At 41.1% G+C, this 25,515-nt stretch overlaps 1 protein-coding gene across 1 annotated transcript in view; it reads left to right on the top strand.

The window, feature by feature from the left end:
* The window catches only part of ARHGAP15 (Rho GTPase activating protein 15), a 622,919-nt gene extending 601,300 nt beyond the window's left edge, over nucleotides 1–21,619 (top strand). Inside the window, exon 14 of the mRNA XM_036422005.2 lies at nucleotides 21,256–21,619. Within this exon, the coding sequence (XP_036277898.1) occupies nucleotides 21,256–21,439 (184 nt within the window). The 3' untranslated portion in view covers nucleotides 21,440–21,619. The remainder of the gene's footprint in view (nucleotides 1–21,255) is intronic.
* The last annotated feature ends 3,896 nt before the right edge of the window (nucleotides 21,620–25,515 follow it).

The following is a 25,515-nucleotide window of genomic DNA, read 5'->3' as shown; positions in this document are numbered from 1 at the left end:
TGACAGACCCCTCATTTCCAACCAGTCAGCAAGTGACCAGCTCTACATTCCCATTTGTGCTGGCTTTCATGAGCCAATTCTGAAACCAATAATCACAGGTTAAGTTCTGAAGCAGAGTTTGGCATGCAGGGTACTTATTAGGGATCAACCCTTATGGAAGGGAGGGGGTGAGAGCAGGATTGGTAGAGGAAGAAGTTGAACTTTGATGTAGATCCAACTTACCCTCAGCCAACCACATGGGGAGCTCTGGAGTACACGCAGCTCATTGTCCCACAGTCAGTGGCCTTGGACACGGTGGCTCACTGCAATTGAGGCAAACCTTGAAGAAGACAGCTGGAGTCCATCTGCTAACCTCACTCCCACAGATAGGCAGGAAGTCATTTCTTGAAAGAGTTTGAGTGGTCCATCTCTGTGTGAAAAACAGCCACCATTGATACCAAATTATTAAATATAAGATTGGCCCCTTAGCAGCCTAGAGACTAGGAGAGACCCTTTTATAGAACCCAAGATAAGAGCTTCATAATGGCCCCTAGAAATGATACATTTAATCCTGCTCATAGAATTTTTTACAAAAGGTGAATAGAGATGTGTGTGCTGGACAATGGAATCATGATTTAGACCAACATCCATATGTATAAGGACATATGCAGAAAATGGCACACTTTATTTCTCCACCTCAATAGAGATTATAAACTTATATGTATTGTATAATAGCAAAATACATAGTTTCTATCTTTGAGGCAAGCATTGCATACTTTTTTTTTTTTATCCTCACCTAAGGACATGCAGAGAGAGGGAAGTGGGGTGAAGAGGAGAGGAACATTAATGTGAGAGAATAACATCAATCATTGTCTTCCATATATGCCCTGACTAGGATTCAAACCTGCAAACCAGATATGTGCCCTTACCTGAAATCAAACTGGCAAACTTTCAATGTACAGACTGACACTCAACCAACAGCCATTCTGGCTGGGCGAATTTCAAAGTGTCTGGATTTCTGCAGATACATTGAGCATTTTACCTAAAATAGAATTTGATGGTCATATTTTAAATAACCAAGAAAAATGGTATCATTTTCTTTAACTTCAACCATCTATAGTATAAAGCAGATAAAAATTGCATCCTATTCTAAACTCCTCTTACTAGTTTTGTTCTAATTAAGTACATGTTGGAAACTCATTGTCAAATAGTACACGGGAAAGGCACCCTGCATGGTTATAGGCCCCAAACAAACTCTCAGGAAACATCAGCTATCTTCACCTCTGCCTTCCTGTTCTTATTATCTCAGAGCAGGTCTGAAACTCAGGTGTGCAAGAAACACAATTATTGCACCATAATAAAAACTAATTTCTCTGCGAAGGCCCACTCACCTAAATCAGTTCAGTCTAATCAATTCAGGGTGTCTTGTGGACATTTTCCTGGTCTATTTTTAGTTCTGAAGACCTCCATGCAGTCTAAGAATTTGGTAGGACAGCAAGAGCATCAATTTCCAGTATTTCAATAAATATTTATTGAGCACCTAGTGCTATGAGCCAAACACTAATCTTCATGTAGGGATACTGCACTAAACAAAAATAAATAAAGTCCTGGTGCTTAAGATGTTTACTTTCTACTGAAGAAAGTTAATAAAGCAGATGAGTAGGGTAGAAAGTATCTGGCTCGTGTCACCTGTTCAAGCTGGTCTTCATTCCCTCTGGTTTTCTGTCAACATCCCAACTTCCAATCCCAGGTCTGAGTTTCAGTCTCTGTTCAGGAAGAACTCTGTAAAGCTATCTTAACACCACCTTTGCCTCAATAAGCCATGTGGTAATTCTTATTTAACTACCGTACTAGAGGCACTGTGCACAAAATTTGTACACAGATGTGGGGGTGTCCCTCAGCCCATCCTGTGCCCTCTCCAATCTGGGACCCCTCCAGGGATGTCCGTCTCCCCATTTAGTCCAGATCCTGGGCCTAAATGGGCAGTCGGACATCCCTCTCACAATCCAGAACTGCGGGCTCCCAACTGCTCACCTGCTTGTCTGCCTGATTGCCCCTAACTGCTTCTGCTTGCCCATCTAATCATCCCCCAACCATTCCCCTGACAGCCTGATCAAAGCCTAACTGCTCCCCTGCTGGCCCAGTTGTCCCTAACTGCTCTCTACTGCTGGCCTGGTTACCCCTAACTGCCCTCCCCTTCCAGCCTGGTTACCCCCAACTGCCCTCCCTAACTGCCCTCCTCTGTCTGCCTGGTCAGCCCTAACTGCCCTTCTCTGCAGGCCTGATCATCCGCAACTGCCCTTCCTTGCAGGCCTGGTCCCTCCCCTGCCAGCCTTTTTGTGTCCACATGGGGGTGGCCATCTTGTGTGTTGGAGTGATGTTCAATTTGCATATTACCTCTTTATTATATATGATTAGTGGCCCAGCCAGTGCACTAAATTCATGGAGGGGGTGGTTCCCTCACTGCAGCCTGGCACTCTCTCCAGTTGGGGATCTCTTGGGGGATGGCCAACTGCAGGTTTAGGCCTGATCCTGATCGGGCCTAAACCTGCAGTCTTACATCCCTCTCACAATCTAAGACTGCTGTCTCCTAACCCCTCACTTGTCTGCCTGCCTGGTCACTCCTAACTGCCTCTGCTTGCCTGATCACCCCTAACTGCCCTCCCTTGCTGGCCTGATCTTACCCCCAACGGCCCTCCCCTGCTGACTTGATCTTGTCCCTAACTGTCCTCCCCTGCTGGTCTGATCTCACCCTCAACTGCCCTAACCTTTCTGGCCTGGTTGCCCCCAACTGCCCTCCCCTGCCAGCCTGATCTCACCCCCAACTGCCCTCCTCTGCTGGCCAATTTTGCAGAGTTTCTATGCCAGTCAGTGTCAAAAGCTCCCCCTCCTAGGCAGCTATTGGCTCCTCACAGTTGATCCACATTTTTTCTAATTGGTCAGTTTCTATGCTAGTCAGTATCAAAATCTCTGTCGCCTCCTATGAGCCATTTGCTCCTCACTGTTGACCCAGATTTGGTTCTGATTGGCCAGTTTCTATGCCAGTAAGCATCTCTGGGCCAATCAACAGGGCCTGATCAGAAAGGAAGGGTTGATCAGCAGCCTTGGTGGAGGCCTGGAGAGAAATGAATGCAGGGCTGCTGGCTAGTCTGTGAGGGAAAGATAGAGGCAAGTTGAGCATAAAGTATGCTCAATTGAGCATAAAGTATGGTCAAAAGCTGCCTCAGATGCTACAGATCAGCCCCTGCTTCTCTCTTAAGGTCCTTTCCAAACCTGATTCAAAGCCCCCTCAGTAGTCACTGCTGGGTCACCAGGCTTGCAGCTGTTATGCCCAGACTTCGTGATCCCCAAGGACCACCAGGGAGCCAAGTCCGATGCAATAAGCAAGAGAGCCTTCACCATGCTAGCATGTGCTCCCCCACTCATGCCGGCAGCATGGCGGAAGAGAGCGAATTTCTTCCGGTCCAGGGGTTTTGAGGGCTAGGGATAACTCCGCCCTACAGGGCGGAGTTGGGAGCTCATCCTCGCCCCGCCCTGCCCTTTCATTCCCCCCTTGTCTAATGTGCCTAGTCAAATCATTGACTCAGCAGCCTACTTCCTTTCAGCATAAACAACAAATACAGTTATCAAGACCCTTAGTACCACAGTTCCCATCAGTATTGTCCTCACTGAAGTCCAGTTCCCCTCCTGCAGGCATCAGTTCTCCTCCTGGCCTGTAGTTGCCAGGATCCAGGCCATGCAGGAGCTGGGAGTCATGTAGTCAGGTCTGGGTGCCATCTACTTCAACCGCAGTGGGCGTGCTCAGGATAACAGTGCAGCATCCCTTTGAGTCCTTGGGCAGCAAATTTCTTTACCCACATTGAGTTCCAGGGCTACAGGGTCTGCGGTGGGCACTGGCAGTGCATCTGGAACAAGCAAACTGCAGAGCCTGTAAGGACTTGAGCAAGGAAATGGTTACCATACATGATCCCCTCCCAAAAAGGGGAAACTTGTCCCAATAAGGGGTACACCTGGCCCTCAAGAGGGCAAAGGACAGGGGGTTGGTCCAATTTTCACCGAATCTAAGACACATTTAGTTAAACCCCCTTTTCAAGAGTCTCGCCTGTCCTAAGGCTAGAGCTATGAGATACCTTAGCTACCAAGGGGAGGGCTGTTATCTGATAGTGGGGTATACCTCAACCTAATCTGAAGTGTCTATAAAAACTAGACCTTAATGCTGGTGGTTTAATCTCTGAAATCCACCTACCAATGCTCTCCTGGGGAGGTTCCCTGGGACCTGAATTCCCAGGGGGGATCCCCTTACCTTGCTTAGCATTTACCTGTGCACAGACAGTACTTCTAGCAACTCTGCCTCACAGAAGTTCAGAAGTCTTGGTGACACTTAATCTGGTGTCACCGGGCACCTCTGACCTAGAGCCTCTGGGACCAACAGTCTTGTCATCTGGAGGGTCCATCAACCATCTGGTCTTTCAGGGGCTTGCTTCTGGTCAGCCAATTCCTTCTGGCTGCAGTTGGTACCCCTCTTTTCTTTGTGGATGGCACAGTGTCTCTATCAAAGGGCCTGGATTAAGGCCAAAAGTTCTGGAACTGTGCCCAAATGGTGTGGTCCAAGGTGACTACCACTGCCCCTGCATATCAGGTCCCATCCTGAACATAACTGCTCCCATCCGTGAACAGTACCTTGTCGTCTGTTACCTCTGTGCAGTCATGAATGGGTTCCATCATCATCATCTGGAAGCAGGCTGGCAGGGTTGATGGCCAGAGTTTTCTGAATCTGGACACAGGGCTGGTCCAGGAGAAAAGCCTGGCCCATCCAGGTTAGCTCCTGGTCCAGAGTCCACTTATCTGCCTCCTTCACCAACAATGCTGTGGCTGCCACAGGGTCTAGTCTCTTAGACAGATAGGCAACAGGTCTCTTCCAGGGACCTAGAGTCTGAGTGAGAACCCCTTTGGCAATGTCTTTTATCTCACTCACGTAGGGGTGGAAGGGCTCCGCGTCGTCCGGCAAGGCTAGGGCAGCTGCTGAGATGAGAGCCTTCTTTAGCTCCTCAAAGATCCGTTGTTCCACTTTGGACCAGTTCAACAGCTGCATTCCCCCAGTACGTGTTCCTTCCGAGGACCACAGTCCTTCTTGATGTCCAAGGAAAACAGGCAGTTTGTCCGGTGGCTTCCTGGGCTGATGTACGGGTCCTATTGGCTCTCTCAAGACTAAATAGGGTGCCCCCATGCCCATCAGGAAACTAAAAGGCTTGCCTCTCCTAGCTAACCTGTCAGGACATATTCTTTATAATTTCTATAAAAATCTTATCTTCCAAAAATACATAACCATGCCTCAAATTTTAAAAGGCAAGGGAGGAGGGAGCAGGTCCAGTACCTGTTCCCAGGCCTCTAACAGCCACCTGAAATGTAAAATGCTACATTTTCTCTATAGATATAGATTTATCTACATTTCTAAGCCCTTCTACTTCCCACTGCAGAACATCGGTGAAAATTGTCCAAGCAGTCTCAGGGGGTTAATCATACAAATAATTGTTTTCACATTGTTTTAATATAATTTTAAATAAATTATAAATCTTTGTGATGAAGTCTACTTAAATCTATAAAGTAGATATACATGACTGAAACCAAAAATTATTCCCAAAGTTTAAACAAAATACAAGATGCAGGTACAAGCCCAAATTCAACAACAATGGCATATGAGAAAAGCAAAACAAAACAAATCAAATATAAAAGTTTCATATGTTACATTAAACATTACTTTAGAAAAATTGACTTTAAAAAATACTGCATCACTGACTTAAAATAATTTTTAAGTGTAAGCATTACATACTTTTTCATCTGACAAATGAGAATAAATCAATCTTTGAGATCTTTGATCATTATTGCTTATTCTTAACATATATAATACAGTTTAGCCTGCCATATTCTAGGCATCTAGTTACTGCAATTAACTTTTTCTAATTCAACTTATATTTTGAACTTTTAAAGCTGGCAAGTCAAATAAATTTGGCATTTCTTAGATTAATAACATTACATTTTTAATATATCCTATTTAGGGTAAAGTTTCAGCAACAGATCTAATCATACAGTTTTTTTTTTCTGAAGTTCAAACAAAGCTCTGAATAATCTCTTTGTAGGAGAGCTAATAGTCTTGCGCTCTCCGGCCTCCCCTAGACCTCTTCACACCAGAGGCAGTTTACTAGGATTTAAGACAATGTCAGAAAATCATAGGTCAATCATAATTCATACTTAAGTAGCTATATGACTCTGCTTAGCTGATACCAATGACAAGGAAGACTAACCATTGTGGGCTGCTTCACCACCAATTACCTGCCACTCCTGAAGCTGGAGCAGCATACAAATGCAAATGAACACATTCTTTACCTGAAGACTCTCAGCCATTAACGGCCATTCACCACCATTCACGTAAACTTGTTACCATTACCATCTAGTTTCCGCCTCATGGCGGGGAATTTCAAGAGCTGCTTACAATGACTTGGGAAACCAGTTTTAATTTATCTCCACCACTTTTAAAATTTATTCTGTACCTAGAAAAGTGTTTTTAAGCACAGCCCAAAACTATGCGCACTCGTTTTGAACTGGCCTTTTCTCTTTACTGAGCACAGAGATTTGCCCTTGAGCTCTTCTCCGGTACCTGATGTCTCCAGGGACCAATGTCTCTACGCTGGCCCAGGCCCCTATGGCCCAGGCCCCTGGGGCGAGGCTGCTTTGGCCACCCCAGCCACACTACTCAGGCAGCCCCCGAGGAGAAAGCGCGGGTCACCCCAGCGGCTTCCCGGCTCCACTTCCCAGGCAGCCAGCAAATTAACCCAGGTGCCTGCTCCCCGAGCGAGGCCACCACTGCCCAGCCGCGCTCCAACGCGCAGACTGAGCCCCGCGGGAGCCCCCCCTCCGACCCAACGCCGCCAGGGGGCCCCGAACCACCATGCCGGCCACACTTCGCCGGCTCCATCCTGGGGCGCCATGTCGCCCACAGATACCAAACTCAGACCTGGGAAAGGCTCACTTTCCGCAGGTGAGGCAACGGCTCACGCCATTCCTCTCCCCATATGAGGGTCCCTCTCGGGCCCTCCCGGGAGGTCAGAACGTCTTCTGATCCTCCTGCCCGTGGCCTTCATGGTGCGTCCACCAGGCGTTTTCGGGCACCAATTCCACAAGGGGTTTTACTTCCCTCCAGAGCGCGCACACAAAAACACAGACACACACACACACCTACCGCGGCCAGTCAGACTCTCCGGACCGGGTTTTCCCTAATGGTCCGGGGGATCCCGGACGAATCCCCCATCTGTTATGCCCAGACTTCGTGATCCCCAAGGACCACCAGGGAGCCAAGTCCGATGCAATAAGCAAGAGAGCCTTCACCATGCTAGCATGTGCTCCCCCACTCATGCCGGCAGCATGGCGGAAGAGAGCGAATTTCTTCCGGTCCAGGGGTTTTGAGGGCTAGGGATAACTCCGCCCTACAGGGCGGAGTTGGGAGCTCATCCTCGCCCCGCCCTGCCCTTTCAGCAGCCATCATAGTCAGTGGTCGAGTCCCCATGGCAGCCCAGTACTGACTGCAGGACTATCAGATTGGTGTTCTGATTGGCCGGTTTCTCTGCCAGTAAGTGTCTCTGGGCCTATCAACAGGGCCTGATCAAAAAGGCAGGGCTGATCAGCAGCCCTGGTGGAGGCCTGGAGAGAAATGGATGCAGGGCTGCTGGCTAGTCTCTGAGGGAAAGAGAGAGGCACATGCTGGTCAAAAGCTGCCTCAGACACTACAGATCAGCCCCTGCTTTTTTCTTCAGGTCTCTTTACAGGCCTGATTCAAAGCCCACTCAGCAGACACTGCTGAGTCACAGGGTCTGCAGCTGCAGTAGTCAGCACTGGGTGGCCATGGTGACCCAGCACTGACTTGGTCGAGATTGGTCGTTAAGCCCTGGCTCTTTATTATAGAGATTCTGATATATTGGACAGAGGAATTCTGGATTCTTGCTATATCCCTAGGTTTTTCCCAAGGAAAAGAATATGGATCTGTGTAACCTCAGAATCCTCAAAACTTCTAACAGCCTGTATCTTTGGGAAGAGGGATAGAAAGGGCTAGAGATTTAGCACTTCTGTGTGACCTCACCAGAACCTAAGCTCTCTTCTTCCTACATCTCAAGGAAATCTTTCTTTTGTCTGGCAGCAGGGTAGCCTGTCTCTTCACCTACCTTCCAATCTATTGGTTAGGTCAGAGCTGCAACTCTGACTTCTTAGACACTTAAGGTTTTGAAACTCAAAGGTACAGTTCTTTTCAATTCAAATGTCCTCATTTGCAAAGTACAAAGTACTTTACCTGCTTTTCTACTCTAATATATCCACTGAGGTGGGGGGTGGGGGAATGCTGCTAACTGAATCTTGGGGAAAGGCAAGAAGCACAAGAGTACAAGGAAGAGTAGGGAAGAAACCTCAGCAAATATACATTATTTCACCTTATCTCAATAGTTTGACTTTCTCAGAATGTGCACTCTTTCATTATTAATCTGGGAGCTCTAATGACATTTTAAATGTCATTTCACTACCATCCAACACAGGAATCTTAGACATTTCTGAATGCCTTCTGATGAGAAATTCATGGTCTTTTTATGTATAAAATATTTCATAACCTTGATGGATGCTCCCTGTACTTTTCTAGAGTACATTTAGAAAAATCTATAGCAACCAAGAATTAGTAGTATTTCCTTTTCCTTTTTTATTTGTCTGAATTTTTTAAACTTTCTATAATAAATATGAATTCTTTGTAGCAGCCTAGTCTATTTTCAACACAAAATACTTGATAAGGAGGTGAATTAGATCTCTGGGCTACTCCTAGGAACTGGATTTACAAGAGCACAGTTTAGCTTTTCTTCCATATCATGTTTTTTTGTTTTTGTTTTGCTTTGGTTTGTTTTGCATTCAGTCGTCATAGCCTCCCTAACTATTCTTTCTTCCAAGTCAAACTCCTTAGGTCCCTTTTCTCCACTACTGAGTAGCTCATCACTCCACTGAGTGCATTCATTTGGAGGCTCTCCTGTTACACAGTCTCTCCCTCTCTTTCTCTCTTCTCTCTTCTCTCTTCTCTCTTCTCTCTTCTCTCTTCTCTCTTCTCTCTTCCCTCTCTCTCTCTCTCTCTCTCTCTCTCTCTCTCTCTCTCTCTCTCTCTCTCTCTCTCTTTCTCTTTTTCTCTCTCGTTAATCCTCACCCATGACATTTACCATTAATTTTTAGAGAGAATGGAAGAGAGAGGGAGAGACACAGAGAGAGAAAGGTCGATGTCAGAGAGACACATCAATTGATTGCCTTCTGCACACACACTACCAGGGCTGTGGATCTAGCCAAGCAGTCTCCCTTAATGTCAAGTCACTGTAAGAAGTATCAGAAAGTAAGATTAAGCATGGACAATTAAATGACAATACCCAAATTGCTACTGATTCTCTTTTACCTATTTGGGAATCTTTTAAACAAAAAGACAATTTTCAAGTAGCTGCTAAAGATTTGATGTAGGTGCCCTTAATAGGATGTGAAATAGCTGTTTTCTTTACCTATGTAAAAAAAGGAAAATAAAAGAAAGGTTGATGGATTCTGACTTTACATATTGATAGTGTTCCTTTTAGATTTATCTAACACCATCAGGCATATATTTAAGTTCTATATTTTCTACTAACCTATAATAATAATAAAAGCATAATTTGCTAATTAGACTGGATGACCTTCCAGATGTAGCCTGGGCTGCTAGTGCTGAGACCCTTGCAGGAATTTTGTGCCTCAGCCTCTAGTATTTTATAATTAGGTGCCTTATTCTATTTGGCCTAATTAATGCTAATCCATGCACAACCCCCAATATTCTGAATCAAATGGCACCTACCAGTTTTTTAACTGCCCTATTGAACAAATTTTGGGTAGAGAATAATGACAGTTTTATATTTTTTGCTTTCTAAAAAATATTCCCAATATATCATATATTTTCTAACCTCACTCCCCTAAATGGAGGGAGTGCTCTCCCTGTTGATATTATCTGTAATACTGGTAGATCAGCAGAGCTCAGGGAATAAAATCCAAAACTCTTTTTCCTGCTGACATGGTCAAATGTGGATGGCTAAAACTATGTCAAAGCTTGGAAGAAAATGCATAAGGAAACCCATCGCTGAAATTTTCAGTCTATCTCACCAATAATGCAATTCCAATCACAATGAGAAATAAATGCTTCCAGAAGTTTAAAACCTTGTGTGAATCTGGAGAAAGAGATAATACATATTAATTGAGTTTTTCTTCCACCTGAACACCCTTCTCATCTTTGTAAATACATACTTGGATGTGAATTAGGTAATTAAAATATGTTACCTAAGATTGCTTGCTGCCTCTCTGACTTGCTTCCCTTCCAAGTCTTTCTCAGGCCTCCAGCCTCACAATTAGAGAGCTTTTAATTTAAAGTACAAAGATTTTTTTAATTAAATTTTATTTTTTTATTGTTTAAAGTATTTCAAATAGTAGTAATATGTCTCCTTTTCTCCCCATTGACCTCCCCCCAGTCTCCCCCACTTCCCAGCACATGCCCTTACCCCTTAGTTATTTGGTCATTTACTATGTGGCTTTGATCAAGTTATTCAATCTTTCTTTAGGCTTATTTTGTTCATCTGAAAATTTTCTTGCACGCCTGAAAAAGAAAAACAAAATGGTAGGAAGAATATCCCTAATATATATATATATATATATATATATATATATATATATATATATATATATCAAAGTTACAGTGATTTAAACAGCGAGGTACTAGTTTAGAATACACACATAATTATCAACAGAATATGATGTATCTGGTGTGTGTGTCTGTAAGTGTAGAAAACTGCATGAGGATGTGGCATGGTTCATCTCTAAACAAATCTTATGGTGATATTAGCTAGCTTTTGAGGAAAATTAATTTAGATTACCATCACATTTCACACAATAAGATATATTTAAGATGAATTAGAAGATGTGAAAATGAAATCATTAAAGAAAAACTAGGAGAAAGCATTGATATTTACCTGATCTCTCTAAAAGGATGAATTCTATAATAACAAAACCAAAATGGAATTTCTCAAAGAAACAGTGCTAGATCTGACCACATAAACATTTAAATAAATAAAATTAAGGGAAAAAAATCCCTGAGAGAATATAAGTACAACAAAAAGAATGAAATGTCATGCTTCTTAATACATAAAAATTCAAAAACCTACATGTGTAAGATATTCATTGTAGTATTGTCTGTAATAGCAAAGAATTAGAAGCAATAAAAAAGTCCACCAGCAAGACAATGGTTAAATAAATTAAGGTATTTCTATACTACAAAATGTAACAACTTTTTTTAAAGGATGAGGTATTTTTATATATACGGACTTGGAAAAATGCCCACAATATATACTTAAAGGGGAAGTAGCATTTAATGTACTTTTTATCTCAGTTTTTAGAAGGAAAAAATATGTAAGAAGATAGGTAGATGAATAGATAGATAGGGAAACATCCAGAAGGCACACCCATCTGTTAATTACAGTTAACGTGAAGGAGTTTTAATGGGAAATGAGAGGAGTTTACTTTTTTATTCTACATACTCCTGTTAGGTACATTTTTTTCAAAGATTATATATTAGTTTTATCATCTAATCTAATAAAAGAGTAATATGCAAATTGACCAAAACTCCAACACACAAGATGGCCACCCAATGTGGTCAAAGATGGCTGCCCCCATGTGGCCACAAGATGGCCACCACAAATAGCCTACAGGGGAGAACAGCTGGGAGGGACCAAGCCTGCAGGGGAAGCCAGTTGGGGGCAATCAGGAATGCAGGGAAGGGCAGTTAGGGATGGCCATGCCAACAGGGGAGGGCAGTTAAGGGTGATCAGGCTGGCAGGGGGCAGTTAGGGGATTATCAGGCTGGTAGGCAGAAGTGGTTAAGGGCAATCAGGAAGGCAGGCAGGTGAGCAGTTGGGAGTCAGCAGTCCTGGGTTGTGAGAAGGATCCCAGACTGGAAAGGGTGCAGGCTGGGCTGAGGGATACACATACCCCCCCATGCACAAATGTATTAGGAAATATGCTAATTAACTGGGATGCCGTACGTAGGGGTGTCGAACTCAATCAGAGAAGGGGCCAAAATCTAAAATCCAGCCTAAATCGTGGGCCGAATGGTTTACTGAACAGTCATAAACTGTCATTGTTATGGAAACGCAGCGGAGTGCAGTGATGACAGCGCGGTGCGAGCCACATTGCAAGGCCTGGCGGGACGGATTTGGCCCGCGGGCCTTGTGTTTGACACATGTGCCCGTAAGGGGTCACCTGGTCAGGAGGAGATTGAGCATGCAATGTTGGAGGCTGGGTGGCAGGGGCCTCTGTGCCCGCATTGGGAGAGGGCCTGGTCAGCAGCAGCTGGAAGCTGCTTCAAGGGCCACAGAGAGAGGCAGGACCAGACTGGCAGTGACCACGGCTGCTGCAGTGCCTGAGGAGTAAAGCAGGGCCTGACTGGTGACAAGAGAGTAAGTGGCACCACATCATTTTGAATCGTGTGCTGGGCTCCTAGTCTATAATAATCTATAATAATAAAAGCGTAATGTGCTATTTAGACCTGATGTCCTTCCAAATGAAGCTGGGGCTGTGAGGGAAGCCTGGGTCCCAGGTGCCAGAGGGAAGCTGGTGCTGGTAGCTGGGGGAAGGAAGGCCTATTCTTACATGAATTTTGTGCATTGGGCCTCTAGTACAAAATAACTAAATGGTTACACAAACAATGTGATACACACTCAATAGGAAAGGGGCAGAAGGTATGAACAACTATGCACATCCATATGCACACTTTTTTTTTTCTTTTCTTCCATTTCTTAACTTCAAAATAATCCTAAATCCAAAGAATGACAGACCATTTTTTCCCTAAAAAATTAACAATTATTTTTAAAAGAATAATACCAAATGATGATAATGATAACAGGATCACATGGTCCTTGCAGTGCAATGTGTTAACATATCTCATGCTGTCATATTTTAAGAATAGAAGAGACATAACTTAATAACCTAGCATGAGTTCTCCATGAGGTCCCAGGCCAACAGCATCATCATCTGGGACATGTGAGGAATGCAGATCCTCAAGTACCTCCCTGACTTGCTGAATCAGAGTTCTGGGGACAGAGCCCAGCAATTGTGTTTCAACATGGCTTCCAGGTTGTACTCCTGAGCAGTGAGGTCTGGGCACCATTGATCCAGTTGTTACATTTCTATTATTTTATCCTAACCACAGGGTTTTTCAACAGCAGCACTACTGACATTTTGTGCTGGCTAGTCCTTGCTGTGGGAGACTGTCCTATGCATCCTAGAATGCAAGCAGCATCCATTGCTTCTACCCTATAGATGACAGCAGCAACCCCCCACCCAGGCATGACAATGGCAAATGTCTGCAGCAATTGCCAAATTGCCCTTGGTTGGGAAACACTGTCTAGGAAAATGCTCCAAAATGTGGAGGAAGAGAAAATGGAAAGAATTTTTTTTAATATATCAATTTCACTTAAATTAAGAAGTCATAAGGTGCAACCCATTAGGTCCCGTATAAGATAATGAGTAAATAATAAATATTACATAAACAAGATAAAAGTGAAAAAATACTTGATACAGAATTATATAGAAAGGATTTTTTTCAAATACTTTTGTAAGTAAAGTCTTTATTTATATATTTATAACACCTAAATCCTGGCAATGTCATTCTTCTGGACAAAAGCCAAGAATGGATTCACATCGTCTTTAGAATTAAATCCCAAATCCATACCAAGGCCCATAAGTTTCCCCACAGCCTCTCCTACCTCTCTCCCTCTACTCCTCCTCTCCCTCTCTCTAAAATCAATTTTAAAATCCTCTTGAATTGAATATAATAAAAAAAAGAAATTAAAGTTGACTTTTAAATCTGTCTTTCAAAATTGTGAAGTAGTTGAAGCATAGTGATTGGCACATAATAGATATTCAGCAAATAATAGTAATTCTTAGTGTTTCTTTATGATATTATCTACTATTTAAGGGATTTGGCTGTAATAACCCACTTTATCAGAGGTTGTTGTCACATTATAGAATATATATTCCAACTGGAAATAATTCATTTTGAAATCCATAGGCTATTCATTCTTATTACTTTATCATTCCTTCTATCTTATTAGATATTTTGAATATGGCTTTAAAAGACACTTTTAGAAGCTCCCTATAATGTCTAATCAATAAAAATATGAAACAAGTGAATAATTGAAAATGTTCAATCTTCTACATTGAAATATGTGCAAAGAGAGAGGGTACTTAATAAATATAAAGAATAAGGCCATGTCAGCTATGAATATGCAATTGCCATATAAAGCTTCTTTTCCATAATGTGCTTTGAGAGAATTATATATACTTGGCTTTAAAGATTATTGAAAAGCAAAAATGTACAAATATAACAATAATTCCTGTTTCAGAGGATAGTTGTTAACTTGTTTAGAAAATTAATAATAATAAGACATATAGATCTAAATGGAAAGATTTTACAATTAATTTAAACCATTTTATTTAAAAATTAGCATATACCAAGGGCTGAATTACCAATGAATGACCACTTTGAAACACGTGTTCAATGTGAAATCATTGGTGATTGCACTCTTCTGCTTTGACAATATTTGAACATTTTTCTGACATAGAGCCATAACTTTAAGGGAGAAAGTGGAATTCCTGCTAATATATATATTAAAAGCATAATATTCTAATTAGCCCAGAAGTCCTTCCGGATGACCTTGGGACTCTAGTATATTTTACCTAATAATAGACAAATATGTAAATTGACCATACCTTCACTATGCTTATAGCCAATCAGTTACTATGCAAACTAACTCAAAAGATAGTGGTTAATTTGCCTAAGTGCCCAGGGCCTGGGTCCCAGGAACAGCCTGGCACCCAGGTCACTGTGAGGTAAGGCCTGGGCAGGAGGAGACCTGCCATCAATCAGGGAGCTGGGGTTGCTTTTTGCCTGATGCACGAGCAGACTCCTGAGATCAATCACCTGGGCAGGAAGATGCAGATCTGCTTTCAACCTGGGCAGGAGCAGACCCCCAGCCATTGATCTCAGGGAGCTGGGGGTTTGCTCCTGCCCAAGAGGCTTTCGGCCTGGGCAGGCCTGGGCAGGGGCGGAGCCGGTGATCAGAGGGAGTTGGAGGGGCCCTGCCCAGGCCTAAAGCTTCGGCCAGAGGCTTTAGGCCTGGGCAGGGCCCAGCCTCGATTGGTGTAAATTATAGAGGAAACACCTTTTCTGACTGCACATTGGCTAAGCTTCTGTATGACACTGGTAATATTCTTAGCAACTTGGGTATAAGAATTCAAAAAGATGATCTAGGGTTTTACCACCAACACTTCTGGAGAAAAAAATGAAGATCTGCTGCTGGAGGGCTAAGAAATGTCATATCTTAGAAATGCCCTAGCCAATTTGACTCAGTGGATAATCCCTCAGCCTGCAGACAGCAGGGTCTGGGTTTGATTCTGATCAAGGGCATGTACCTAGGTTACAGGCTCCTCCCTAACTGGGGCCCAGATCAGGACTCATGTAGGAGGCAACCAATCAAAGTGTTCCTCTCACTTTGATGTTTCTCTCTGTCTTTCCCTTTCTCTTCCACATTCTCTAAAAGTCAATGAAAACATATCCTCAGGTGAGGATAAAAAAAAAAAAAGAAAGAAATGCATATCCTATGAAAGACACATCTTGAAAATGCCTAAAGAAAGTTGTCATTTTTTCTTGGTGAAGGAACTGGAGTTCATGTTAATGAAAACACCTTGGTGGCTGTGGTGACTGGCAGTGGCTGCAACAGCGGGGTGATGGGGCTGGAGCCTTCCCCTGATCAGCCTGGTTGCCTCCCACAAAGGGAGGCCAGACTGCGGCTTAGGCTCGCTCCCCATTGGGTGTGGGCCTAAACTGTCAGTAGGATATCCTCTGAGGGCTCCCAGTATGTGAGAGGGTGCAGGTTGGGCTGAGGGATCCCCCACCCCCAGTGCAAGAATTTCATGCACCAGGCCCCTAGTGTAGATAAATATAGATAGATATAGATATAGATATAGGTATAGGTATAGGTATAGGTATAGGTATAGGTATAGGTATAGGTATAGGTATAGATACAGATATAGATATATGTGCGCGCGTGCGCGCGTGTGTGTGTATATGTATATATACATATATACACACACACACACACATACACTTACATACTAGGGGCCCGGTGCACAAGCTATATGTACACAAGCTATACCACTGTATATAGATAGATATAGATATAGATATAGATATAGATATAGATATAGATATAGATATAGATTTAGATATAGATATAGATATAGATAGATATAGATATAGATGATATAGATATAGAGATAGAGATAGATAGAGATAGAGATAGAGATAGAGATAGAGATAGAGATGATATAGATATAGATCTCCAGTGTATACAGCGGTATAGCTTGTGTACATTGAAGATAAGCAAGCATATTGTTAGTGTGAATTGCCCCCAAAGTAGCTATAGCACATAAGAAAAATAAGTTGAGCACATTGAAAAATTATTTTCTTTTTAACAGCCCTTTTCACTTAAATGGTCAAAGTCACAATCAGCATTTCACATACAGTGGCTAGTGACCTGATGGTAGGAGTACATTTATCACCACACTTTCCCCATTCAAGTTAAAGAACCTTCAAGTTACGTGTGTTGGACAATCCCAGCATTGCAGAGAAAGGGCAGGGAGCACTTTAATACACTTCCAATAACTTGAGAGTTGTCCTGTAGGCAATTATGTGGCTTCCAACTTCCTTTGCAAGTTGTTAATGGTAAAAGCAAAGCACAAACTTAAAAGAAAGTTTGCATCCATATATCTGTTTAGAGCGGGACTATTATTAAATGTTTAATTCTTCTTAATTCAGCATTGATTCTGAGTTTTCTAGTACAGCTCTCTTTCAGTTTGAGTCATTTGGCTGTAATTTTAAGCAACCAAGAAATTTCTTTGAGTTAGTCATTCAGCTCACTCTTGGAAAAACATAAGGCTGCAAGGATTTTTTTGTCTGGGGTCCAACATCTGTAGCACTGGATTATAGATTGTTTCTAAAATAATCTTAAATTGATGGATCATTGCTCCTTCCATTTGGACTCTGCAAAAAGTAGCTCTGGCATTTCCTCTCCTTTTTATGCTATAAACTGTATATCATCCTTTTAAGCTCTTGCCAGAAAAATGAATTCTTATCCACTTCAAGATTTTATAAACTTGAATTTTACTTAGCGGTATAAGAAGTCTTTTACAATGAATATATATCAAGTGCTATTTCATGAACAAATTCATAAAATCATAATTATTTTTGTCAGGCTATTTTAAACTAAACAGTATTAATAAATAGCCCCTTTCAAGAGTTGTACTTTGGGGTCTTTTTCCTATTAGTCTAGTGTTCACAGGCACTAAACTTTGAGCTATTCATGTTGTTTAGAATCAGGTATCTTTGCTCTAAGGATATCTTAGGAGTTAATGAGTGGTAAGTAAACAAACATGTAGAAGAATTTCCAAATATTGATCTAAAGTCCAACTGTTTTTGCACCTTTTTACCCATCCATCAATTCACTGTATTTCACTGTATGTTCATCTCTCAGACCTGTCTTTGCCCTCACTTTTCTCCCTCAAATGTGTTCTTTTGCGTCTTGGATTTTTTTGGTCACAGTAGGGGAGTGTCTTTTAGTTCTTTGCTAAAATCAAGTTAAATTGCAGCTCAGAATTTAGAACACTGTCATGGAGTCTAAGGCCTACTGAAATCTAAGCCCTGCCAGAGGGCTGGAACTCTCCAGAGAGCGCCCGCCAGAATCTGACCTCTTTGAGTTAGCTACTCCATAGTTCTGAAGCCAGGGTGCCATAGAAGGGGGTAAAATCCATAGTCTTTTCAGACTTATTTAATAGGCCCTTAGCAAAGCAACTAGAGCAACATTTTTTTCTTTGTATGTCTCCTCCTTGTCGCTGGGGAGAATCTACAACATTCAAGCAAATTAGGGAACACAGGAGTCACACAAAGGTAAACAAAGATAGGTTCTGCAGGACTTGTCGGAGCCTTTATTATGCAGTATGAATTTTTAAGAAAAAGGAAAAATGGCACAAAGCTTCCTTCAAACTTATTTTACTCTGGAGTGCTATTTTTATGAAATCTATCACAGAAATGGTGTTTTGCAGAACTCACTTTCATGAAAGCTGTCCTGGAGGTATTGCCAAACCCCTAGTATTTGGTTTCTAAATCAGACTCCCCCCCCCAAATAATACAACCCAACTTTATTTTAAGCAACTAGAAATACAACTTACTCTATTTGACTGTTTTCCATCTTAGATACTAAATTGAATTTATTTTTGTCATGCAGTGCTTTTATTTCTTTCAATAGCCTCTGTTTCTTCTCTATATATGTTTTACCAGTAGAAATCTTTAGAAATAATGGTGCTTGCAGTGCTAAGCTGATCCCCACAATGAGAATAGAATTATTATATCCATTGATGTGAGAAAAAAAATACACCCAAAACTAAGGTTTAAATAATTTTGTAGGATAGAATTCCACCTACTTTTGAAACAGTGGTTGACTTCCTATGTGGTCCTAAATCAACCACTTCATTACTTAAGAGTCTATTGAGGTGGAAAGTAGTTAAGTTCACAGTTGGATAATGAAGTTTATAATAATAGCATTAATACATTTTCTTAAACATCCCCCATGTCTATTTCCATTGTCTATTAGAAAGAGAATCTAATCTAATCTAAACATTAATTTGAGAATATATACAGTATATTGCCTACTATATGAATCATATAGTTTAATAGTTGTTAACTTCCTCCCCAAATTAATCTTCACAATTAGCATCTTTCTAACCTAAAGATTGATTAATTTCTCATTGCACCAACTACTAGATAGTTGATATTTATATATTATACACCCACAAGCAAGCACACATTTTGTAACAGTGAATGAGCAGGATAGCTTATATTTTACATAATACACATCCATAATTTCTTATTTTTCCTTAAATTCATTTGATTTTTCTAAGTTATTACAAGTAAATTGATTTTCCCAACTTAAGAAACAATTCCAACCTAAGAAAGTTTGACCTTTCTACAAAAAAGCAATGTTGGTACAGCAACTTTTACCTAACTAATTGATTGATTAGTTATGTTATCTCTTTCCATATTTACCTTTAACAATTTGTATGTGTGAGTGTGTGTATATGTTGTCGTGTGTGTGTGTGTGTGTGTGTGTGTGCACGCACAGTAGAGTCACTGAAGGAATTGGTATCATAAAATGATATTACTTTATAACCAAAAGAAAAAACCTGTTTTTCTTCACAGTGAATCTTATTAATAACTGTATAATAAAGAGGTCTAGGAGAGGCTTAAGCTAGTTCTTAAATCAAGGTGAATATGTGTGTTATAGGGAAGCAAAGGACTACTCTATTTGCCCCTACTTCAAAGTATGAGGATGTTGAAATCATTCTACTGTACTGACTTTTGGTAAATGTAGTAGCAATGTGGCACATTTTCTTTATAGTTGAAAGTATTACAGATGTCCCTTTCTCCCCCCCCTCCCCCCCAGCATTGGTATCCTCCTCCCCATTCCAGTCCCATCCCCAGGCCTTCACCACACTATTGTCTGTGTCTATAGATTATGCATATGCATATAAAGTATTTGGTTAATCTCTTCCCTCTTCTCTTTCCTCTGAGACAACAAGGATAGACCTGGAGAGTATTATGCTAAGTGAAATAAGCCAGTCAGAAAAAGACAAATATGACATGATCTCACTCATATGTAGCATAGTTTCTTATACTCCAAAGGAAACTTTAAACTTGAAGTCCCCTATAATTCACTATACAATAAAAGTATGGTAATCTCTTCCAGATATGTAGCCATGGCCAACAGTTCTCTCAAGTACAAATGCTCTCCATTTAAAAAACGGAGGCAAGATGTCTTGAATATTCAGTCCAAATTTAAGGGTCATTTTGCCCACAGTAAATCTGTTGTGACCAACCTGTCCATCACAATACTATAGTGAAGAATTAAACTTCAGACCCTCTTATGGAATTATCTGATAATCATGTGGAGGTTGGCAAAGTGAAAGATCAGCGCATTTATTAAGCATAGGCTTCTTTAGCACCACACCACGGTGATGAAGTTTCCACGTGCACTGGAACCAGGCTATCTGGATTTGAACCTCAGGTCCCTGTGACATCAGACACTTCATCACTCTTGGCCTCATTTGTAAAATGGGCTTAATAATACAAGCTACCTCATGGAATTGTTGTGAGAATTAAATGAGATAATAAAATTGCTTAGAGTAATACTTGGTTATTACTGATATTGACCAGATCAAGGACATTTTGTTCACCATGATCTTGTGCAGTGGGGAGTCACAAATGGATAGCTTTGGTCCTTCTCAATCTTTCTCAAGAGAGAGAAGGCATAGCCTTTAGGTCCCAGAAGTGGTACCTTAGAGATGTAGGTTTGTGAAAGGATGGAAATTGAGAAGGCTTCCTGCCTCCTCTGACTGGGGCCTACGTAGGCCCACTGACTCTAAACCCTTCAAAGGCTGAATCCTACTAAATATCCAGAGTAATTTTTATTGTCTAATTTATTCACATGTTTATTTCACAAACATTCATAGAGCACCCACAATGGCTAGGTACCAAGGGGATAAAAAGTTGTACATGGCAATGAATTCTTTCCCCAAAAGTCATCAGTCCTGTTTCCATACAGTAAAGCATAAAGAGTAAAAGATAAAAGAGTTGTGATTGGCTGAAACCAGTTTGGCTCAGTGGATAGAGCGTAGGCCTGTGGACTCAAGGGTCCCAGGTTCGATTCTGGTCAAGGCATGTACATTGGTTGTGGACACATCCCCAGTAGGGGTCATGCAGGAGGCAGCTGATAGATATCTCTCTCTGATGGATGTTTCTAACGCTCTATCCCTCTCACTTCCTCTCTGCAAAAAATCAATAAAATATATATTTTTTTAAATTAGTTGTGGTTGACATCATTTTTCTGCAAAGTAAAAAATTTTTGCTTATGTTGCATTCCCTGTTTTGCCAAAGCCAGTCAGCACCCTTACTTTCCTTCTTTAAACTGAAATTTAATTTAAAAAAAAAGAATTCAAAAACACTAAACTTTATCATTCAAAAGTAGCTACAATTTTACTTCAAACTCCAATGGAATTTTTTTCTCTCTTCCCTTATCTCTCTCTTCACAGGATAGTGGCCAAAGCCTCCAAGAACCTCATGTCCACCCAGAGCTTAGGGATTGTGTTTGGACCCACCCTTCTGCGAGCTGAGAATGAGACGGGGAACATGGCGGTACACATGGTCTACCAGAACCAGATAGCGGAGCTCATGCTGAGCGAGTACAAGAAGATCTTTAGCTCGGAGGAAGACTGACAGACAAGACAAGTTACTGAATATGTTCACATCTGTCTCGATGCCTAATATTGTTACATTTCTGTAAACATATTTCTGAAATATTTTTTTCCTTTCAAGCAACAGATGCCTCATTTTGTGAAAACTTAATGATGATTTTGTGTTTAAGTTCCAAACATTTGAATAAAATAGTTGACAATATTTGCCTATATGTGTTCTGCATTAACCCCGTCAGTGCTCTTATAGAGAGTATAACACATATCCAAATAAGTCATTTTAATGCTGCTCCCAGGCATTGGGTGTGTGGTTCTGTGTGTGTAGATATGTGAGTGAGTGAGTGAGTAAGTGAGGTTGAGAGTATCTACATGGCACAGGTGGCCCTTCTCCTTACCTGGCTGCTTCACGCACGCTCCCACACTCCTACTTATATGTGAGAAAAACCAAAAGATGAGGGGAGGCAGAAATTAATAATTTTTAAATAGAGCAAAGGAGGTCAGGTTCTTAATAAAAATAGACATATTACATCTCTCAAGAACATTTTTGTATGTGTAAATGTAGTCTGATTATCCTTGGTGCTAAGGAGTGGGATGTAAGTATAAGTTCTTGTTGAATGGAATTTTTTTCTGAAGAAAAATGACAGTTCAAAACATTTGCCATTGGATATGCTCTTTATATATACTATTTGCAGTCCCATAAACATACTGTCTTATAAATTAGAGACAAAATTAGTGCCCTGCAATTGTGGTCTTTATATTATACAGGAATTGCATGACTGCTCATTTTTAATGTTAGCATCCATTTTGAAGCTTCATCAAACTGTATATCCTTATTTTCCCTGGCTATGTCATTTTATGTATCGAATAGGATTTTTATTATGCTTCTGAGGATGCTTTATTGGTGAATTACATTAAATCAATCTTGGGAAAAGAAACTTTTTTAGAAGACATTTTTTTCAAATGCCTTAAGGATTACTTGACTAGACTTGGATTGCTTTCTCCATTTGATGGTTAGTTTCCCTTGTCATAGATAAACAAAAGAGTAACTGTCTAGAATGTAGCAAACATTGTTTTCTTTTGAAAAGTATGTTCTAGCTGAACACATTTCAGACCCAGCTTTGTGAATATAGACTTCGGATAAAAATGTAGACTTATGTTTGACAGCTTTTTAATCAAATTCAAACGGAATAAATAAAACTAATCCAGTGCGATAAAGAATAAGCCTAGTTATCGATTTGTTCATAAAATGGAAAATAAAGCATGTAAATAAAATGCGTGAAGCACGAATCCAAGAGCAAACACTTACAGCAATAATGAGCTCAGAGCCATGGATGAAATATTCGGCAAAGACAGTCTGCTCAGGGGACAGCTGGAGGTACATGCGGCTCCAGCAGCCACAGAACTGCCTGCGGAAGGAGAGACTTCCCCTGCCCTCTTGAATGTCTTCATTTTGGCAATGGCATCAGTGAGTCAGCTTGTGGCCAAGAACAGAGAAACAACCACAATAAATGCTAAAGCATGGCTTTATCAACCAGGACATATATCACAAAGCCAAGGAAAATCACATGAGGCAGAACCTTGTAATCTAAAGTCACTGGTAACAGCCCGGCCAGTGGGCCTCAGTGGTTGAGCCTCAACCTATGAACCAGGAGGTCATGGTTTGATTCCTGATCAGGGCACATGCCTGGGTTTCAGGCTCTATCCCTAGTAGGAGGCAGCCAATCAATAATTCTCATCATTGATCTCCATCTCTATCTCCATCTCCATCTCTATCTCCATCTCTGTTTCTATCTCTGTCTCTATCTCTATCTCTATCTCTATTTCTATCTCTATCATCTCCCTTTCCTTTCCTTCCTTTCTAAAATCAATAAAAACCTATTTTAAAGTCATCGGTAACAGGAAGCTAAAAGACTTGCCAGGTTCAAACTGTTCTTATATTTGAAGTTGTACTTATGCCTTTCAGAAAAACATGGAGCCATGGAACAAGAGTTTCTGTCATTCTATTTCAAGTCCTCCTCATTTCCATGACAATCTATAGCCTCAATTATGTCTTCTCCAAGACTTTAATTGCTTCTCTTTTCCAAAGGGGGAGGAGCAGGGGTAGGTGCCCAAGATTAAAATCTTATCCCTTCAAGTGTCCATCTTTAAAGCCATTTGGGAAGCTTCAGCCAGAGGAAGCAGCACCAACAGCCAAAGAAAAGCAGCACTACCTGCTCTGAGCAGGGACTCCCAGCCCCTCGTCTCCACAGCTTTCCAGATTTATAATCTTCAAAAGCACCAGCTTCTTGATTTTCAATCTGATGGGATTTAGCCGGATTCAAACCCCAGCTGTGCCCTGTCCCCCGCTTGCTAAGGGCCTTTAATCAGAGATTGTGCTTCCTCTCTGGGAAAAGACTTCCATGGTGCTGAGCCAAAGTGCCCATCACTGGGTCTGACATGTACACACTAAAGGCATAAAGAGGCTTAGACCAAAAGGTCATTAGATTCCATAATGTCTCAAAGTCAGCAACCATGGTTATCTCAACTAACTGTTCCAGGTTTAAAAGCCAGGATTGTAGGTGGCATTGGTTAATTCACTAAGATATGAGATTTTATAAAGCTGATCTATGTTCTCCATCCAGAAAACATGAAAAGCCAATGAGTATTTCTTCCTCATCTTGTTTGAGCCAGATGTCTAAGCACTACTGAACAAATATAAAATAAGGCAGATATTCCTACCCTCTGTAATTTCAGAGTCCAGCCAGGAAGACAATCACCTAAGGATTAGTTACAAGTCAATGCAATTGGGGACCACAGCCATCTTAGTAACCTTGTAGCCCCAGGGCTCAACACTCATTCACAGAGATGTTCAAAGAATATTGTTTGTCCAGTTCTAAGGATTAAAAAGTATATTTGAGTGAAGGAATGAGCAGAAGCTAGTACAGAGATGCTAACAAGCTCAGTGATTGCAAAACAACAAATAATAAATCGTGCTTTGGATGTCAGGTGAGTGTCACTGGGAAGGTAAACCTTTCAATCTAATCATGACCAATGAATAAGATTAACCAGACAATGGAAAATGTAGAAGACATACTAAGGAGCAGGAATGATTTGAGCAGAATTGTGGAAGACCCACTGTCTCCAAGGGACAGTGAGAAGTTGTAGTGCAGGCCTGCCATTTTGGAGGATAGAACTGAAGAAAAATGTTGGGGTCAGATATAGGTCATAATAAAATATTTAGATTTAATCCTGAAGGCAAAAGAAATCCAATGGAAGCTGTAAATTAAGAAAACCATGGTGAAACTTTATTAGAAAGAGAACCGCTAAATTCACCATAGGGTAGAAGAAACAAATTACTTTGAGGCCCCTGGCACTTTCTTGCATATCTGTTTGCATGTGTGTATGTATGTACATGTGTGTACACACACACACACACACACACACAATTTCTAGGAAGGAAATTATAAGCTTGTACTCTTAGAAGCATTTCTATATTACGATGAACAAGTATTTTAAGAAATTATTACCTTAAGATAATGGAAGCATAAGTACAGTCTCCCTGGAAAACCACGCTAGTTAGTACATCCCATTTCAGCATGGACTTCTGTGGATTCACGCAGGACATGGGGAAGGGGGTACCCCTCTCTTACACAGAAAGCTTCTTGGAGATGGTACGCATTTTGTCCTATATGCTGACAGTCTGACTACTTAGCACGTGCCATATGACACAATCACCATGCCAGAGCTAATAATTGAAAGCCATATGATGGTTCTCCCTATCCAATTAGAAAACAAAGGATCCAATTAAGAAAAATTAGAAAAGCAGTTAAAAGGGAACAATCACTTGCCAGTGGTGCTGTCCTTGTAGTTTAACACACTCAGACATTGACCTGCACTTCTCCTTTTCACTTTATTTTTGTGAATTATAAGTTAATCACCCCATCAATTCCTATATAAAGGGTCCTGAAAAGATTTTCATCCAAAAGGATTGTCACTAAGATTTCTGGGTCAAATTGCTCTATTGTCAAAAATAAAAAAATAATATCACTTCTTCTCCTTGGAAAATTAAGTCAATATAAAACAACAAAACTTTCTTCAAACATAATAATCACATATTATTTC

Source organism: Pipistrellus kuhlii, unplaced genomic scaffold, assembly GCF_014108245.1.
Source record: "Pipistrellus kuhlii isolate mPipKuh1 unplaced genomic scaffold, mPipKuh1.p scaffold_m20_p_7, whole genome shotgun sequence".
Taxonomy (NCBI): domain Eukaryota; kingdom Metazoa; phylum Chordata; class Mammalia; order Chiroptera; family Vespertilionidae; genus Pipistrellus; species Pipistrellus kuhlii.
Note: the sequence above shows the minus strand (reverse complement) of the source record. Positions and strands in the feature narration are given on the sequence as shown.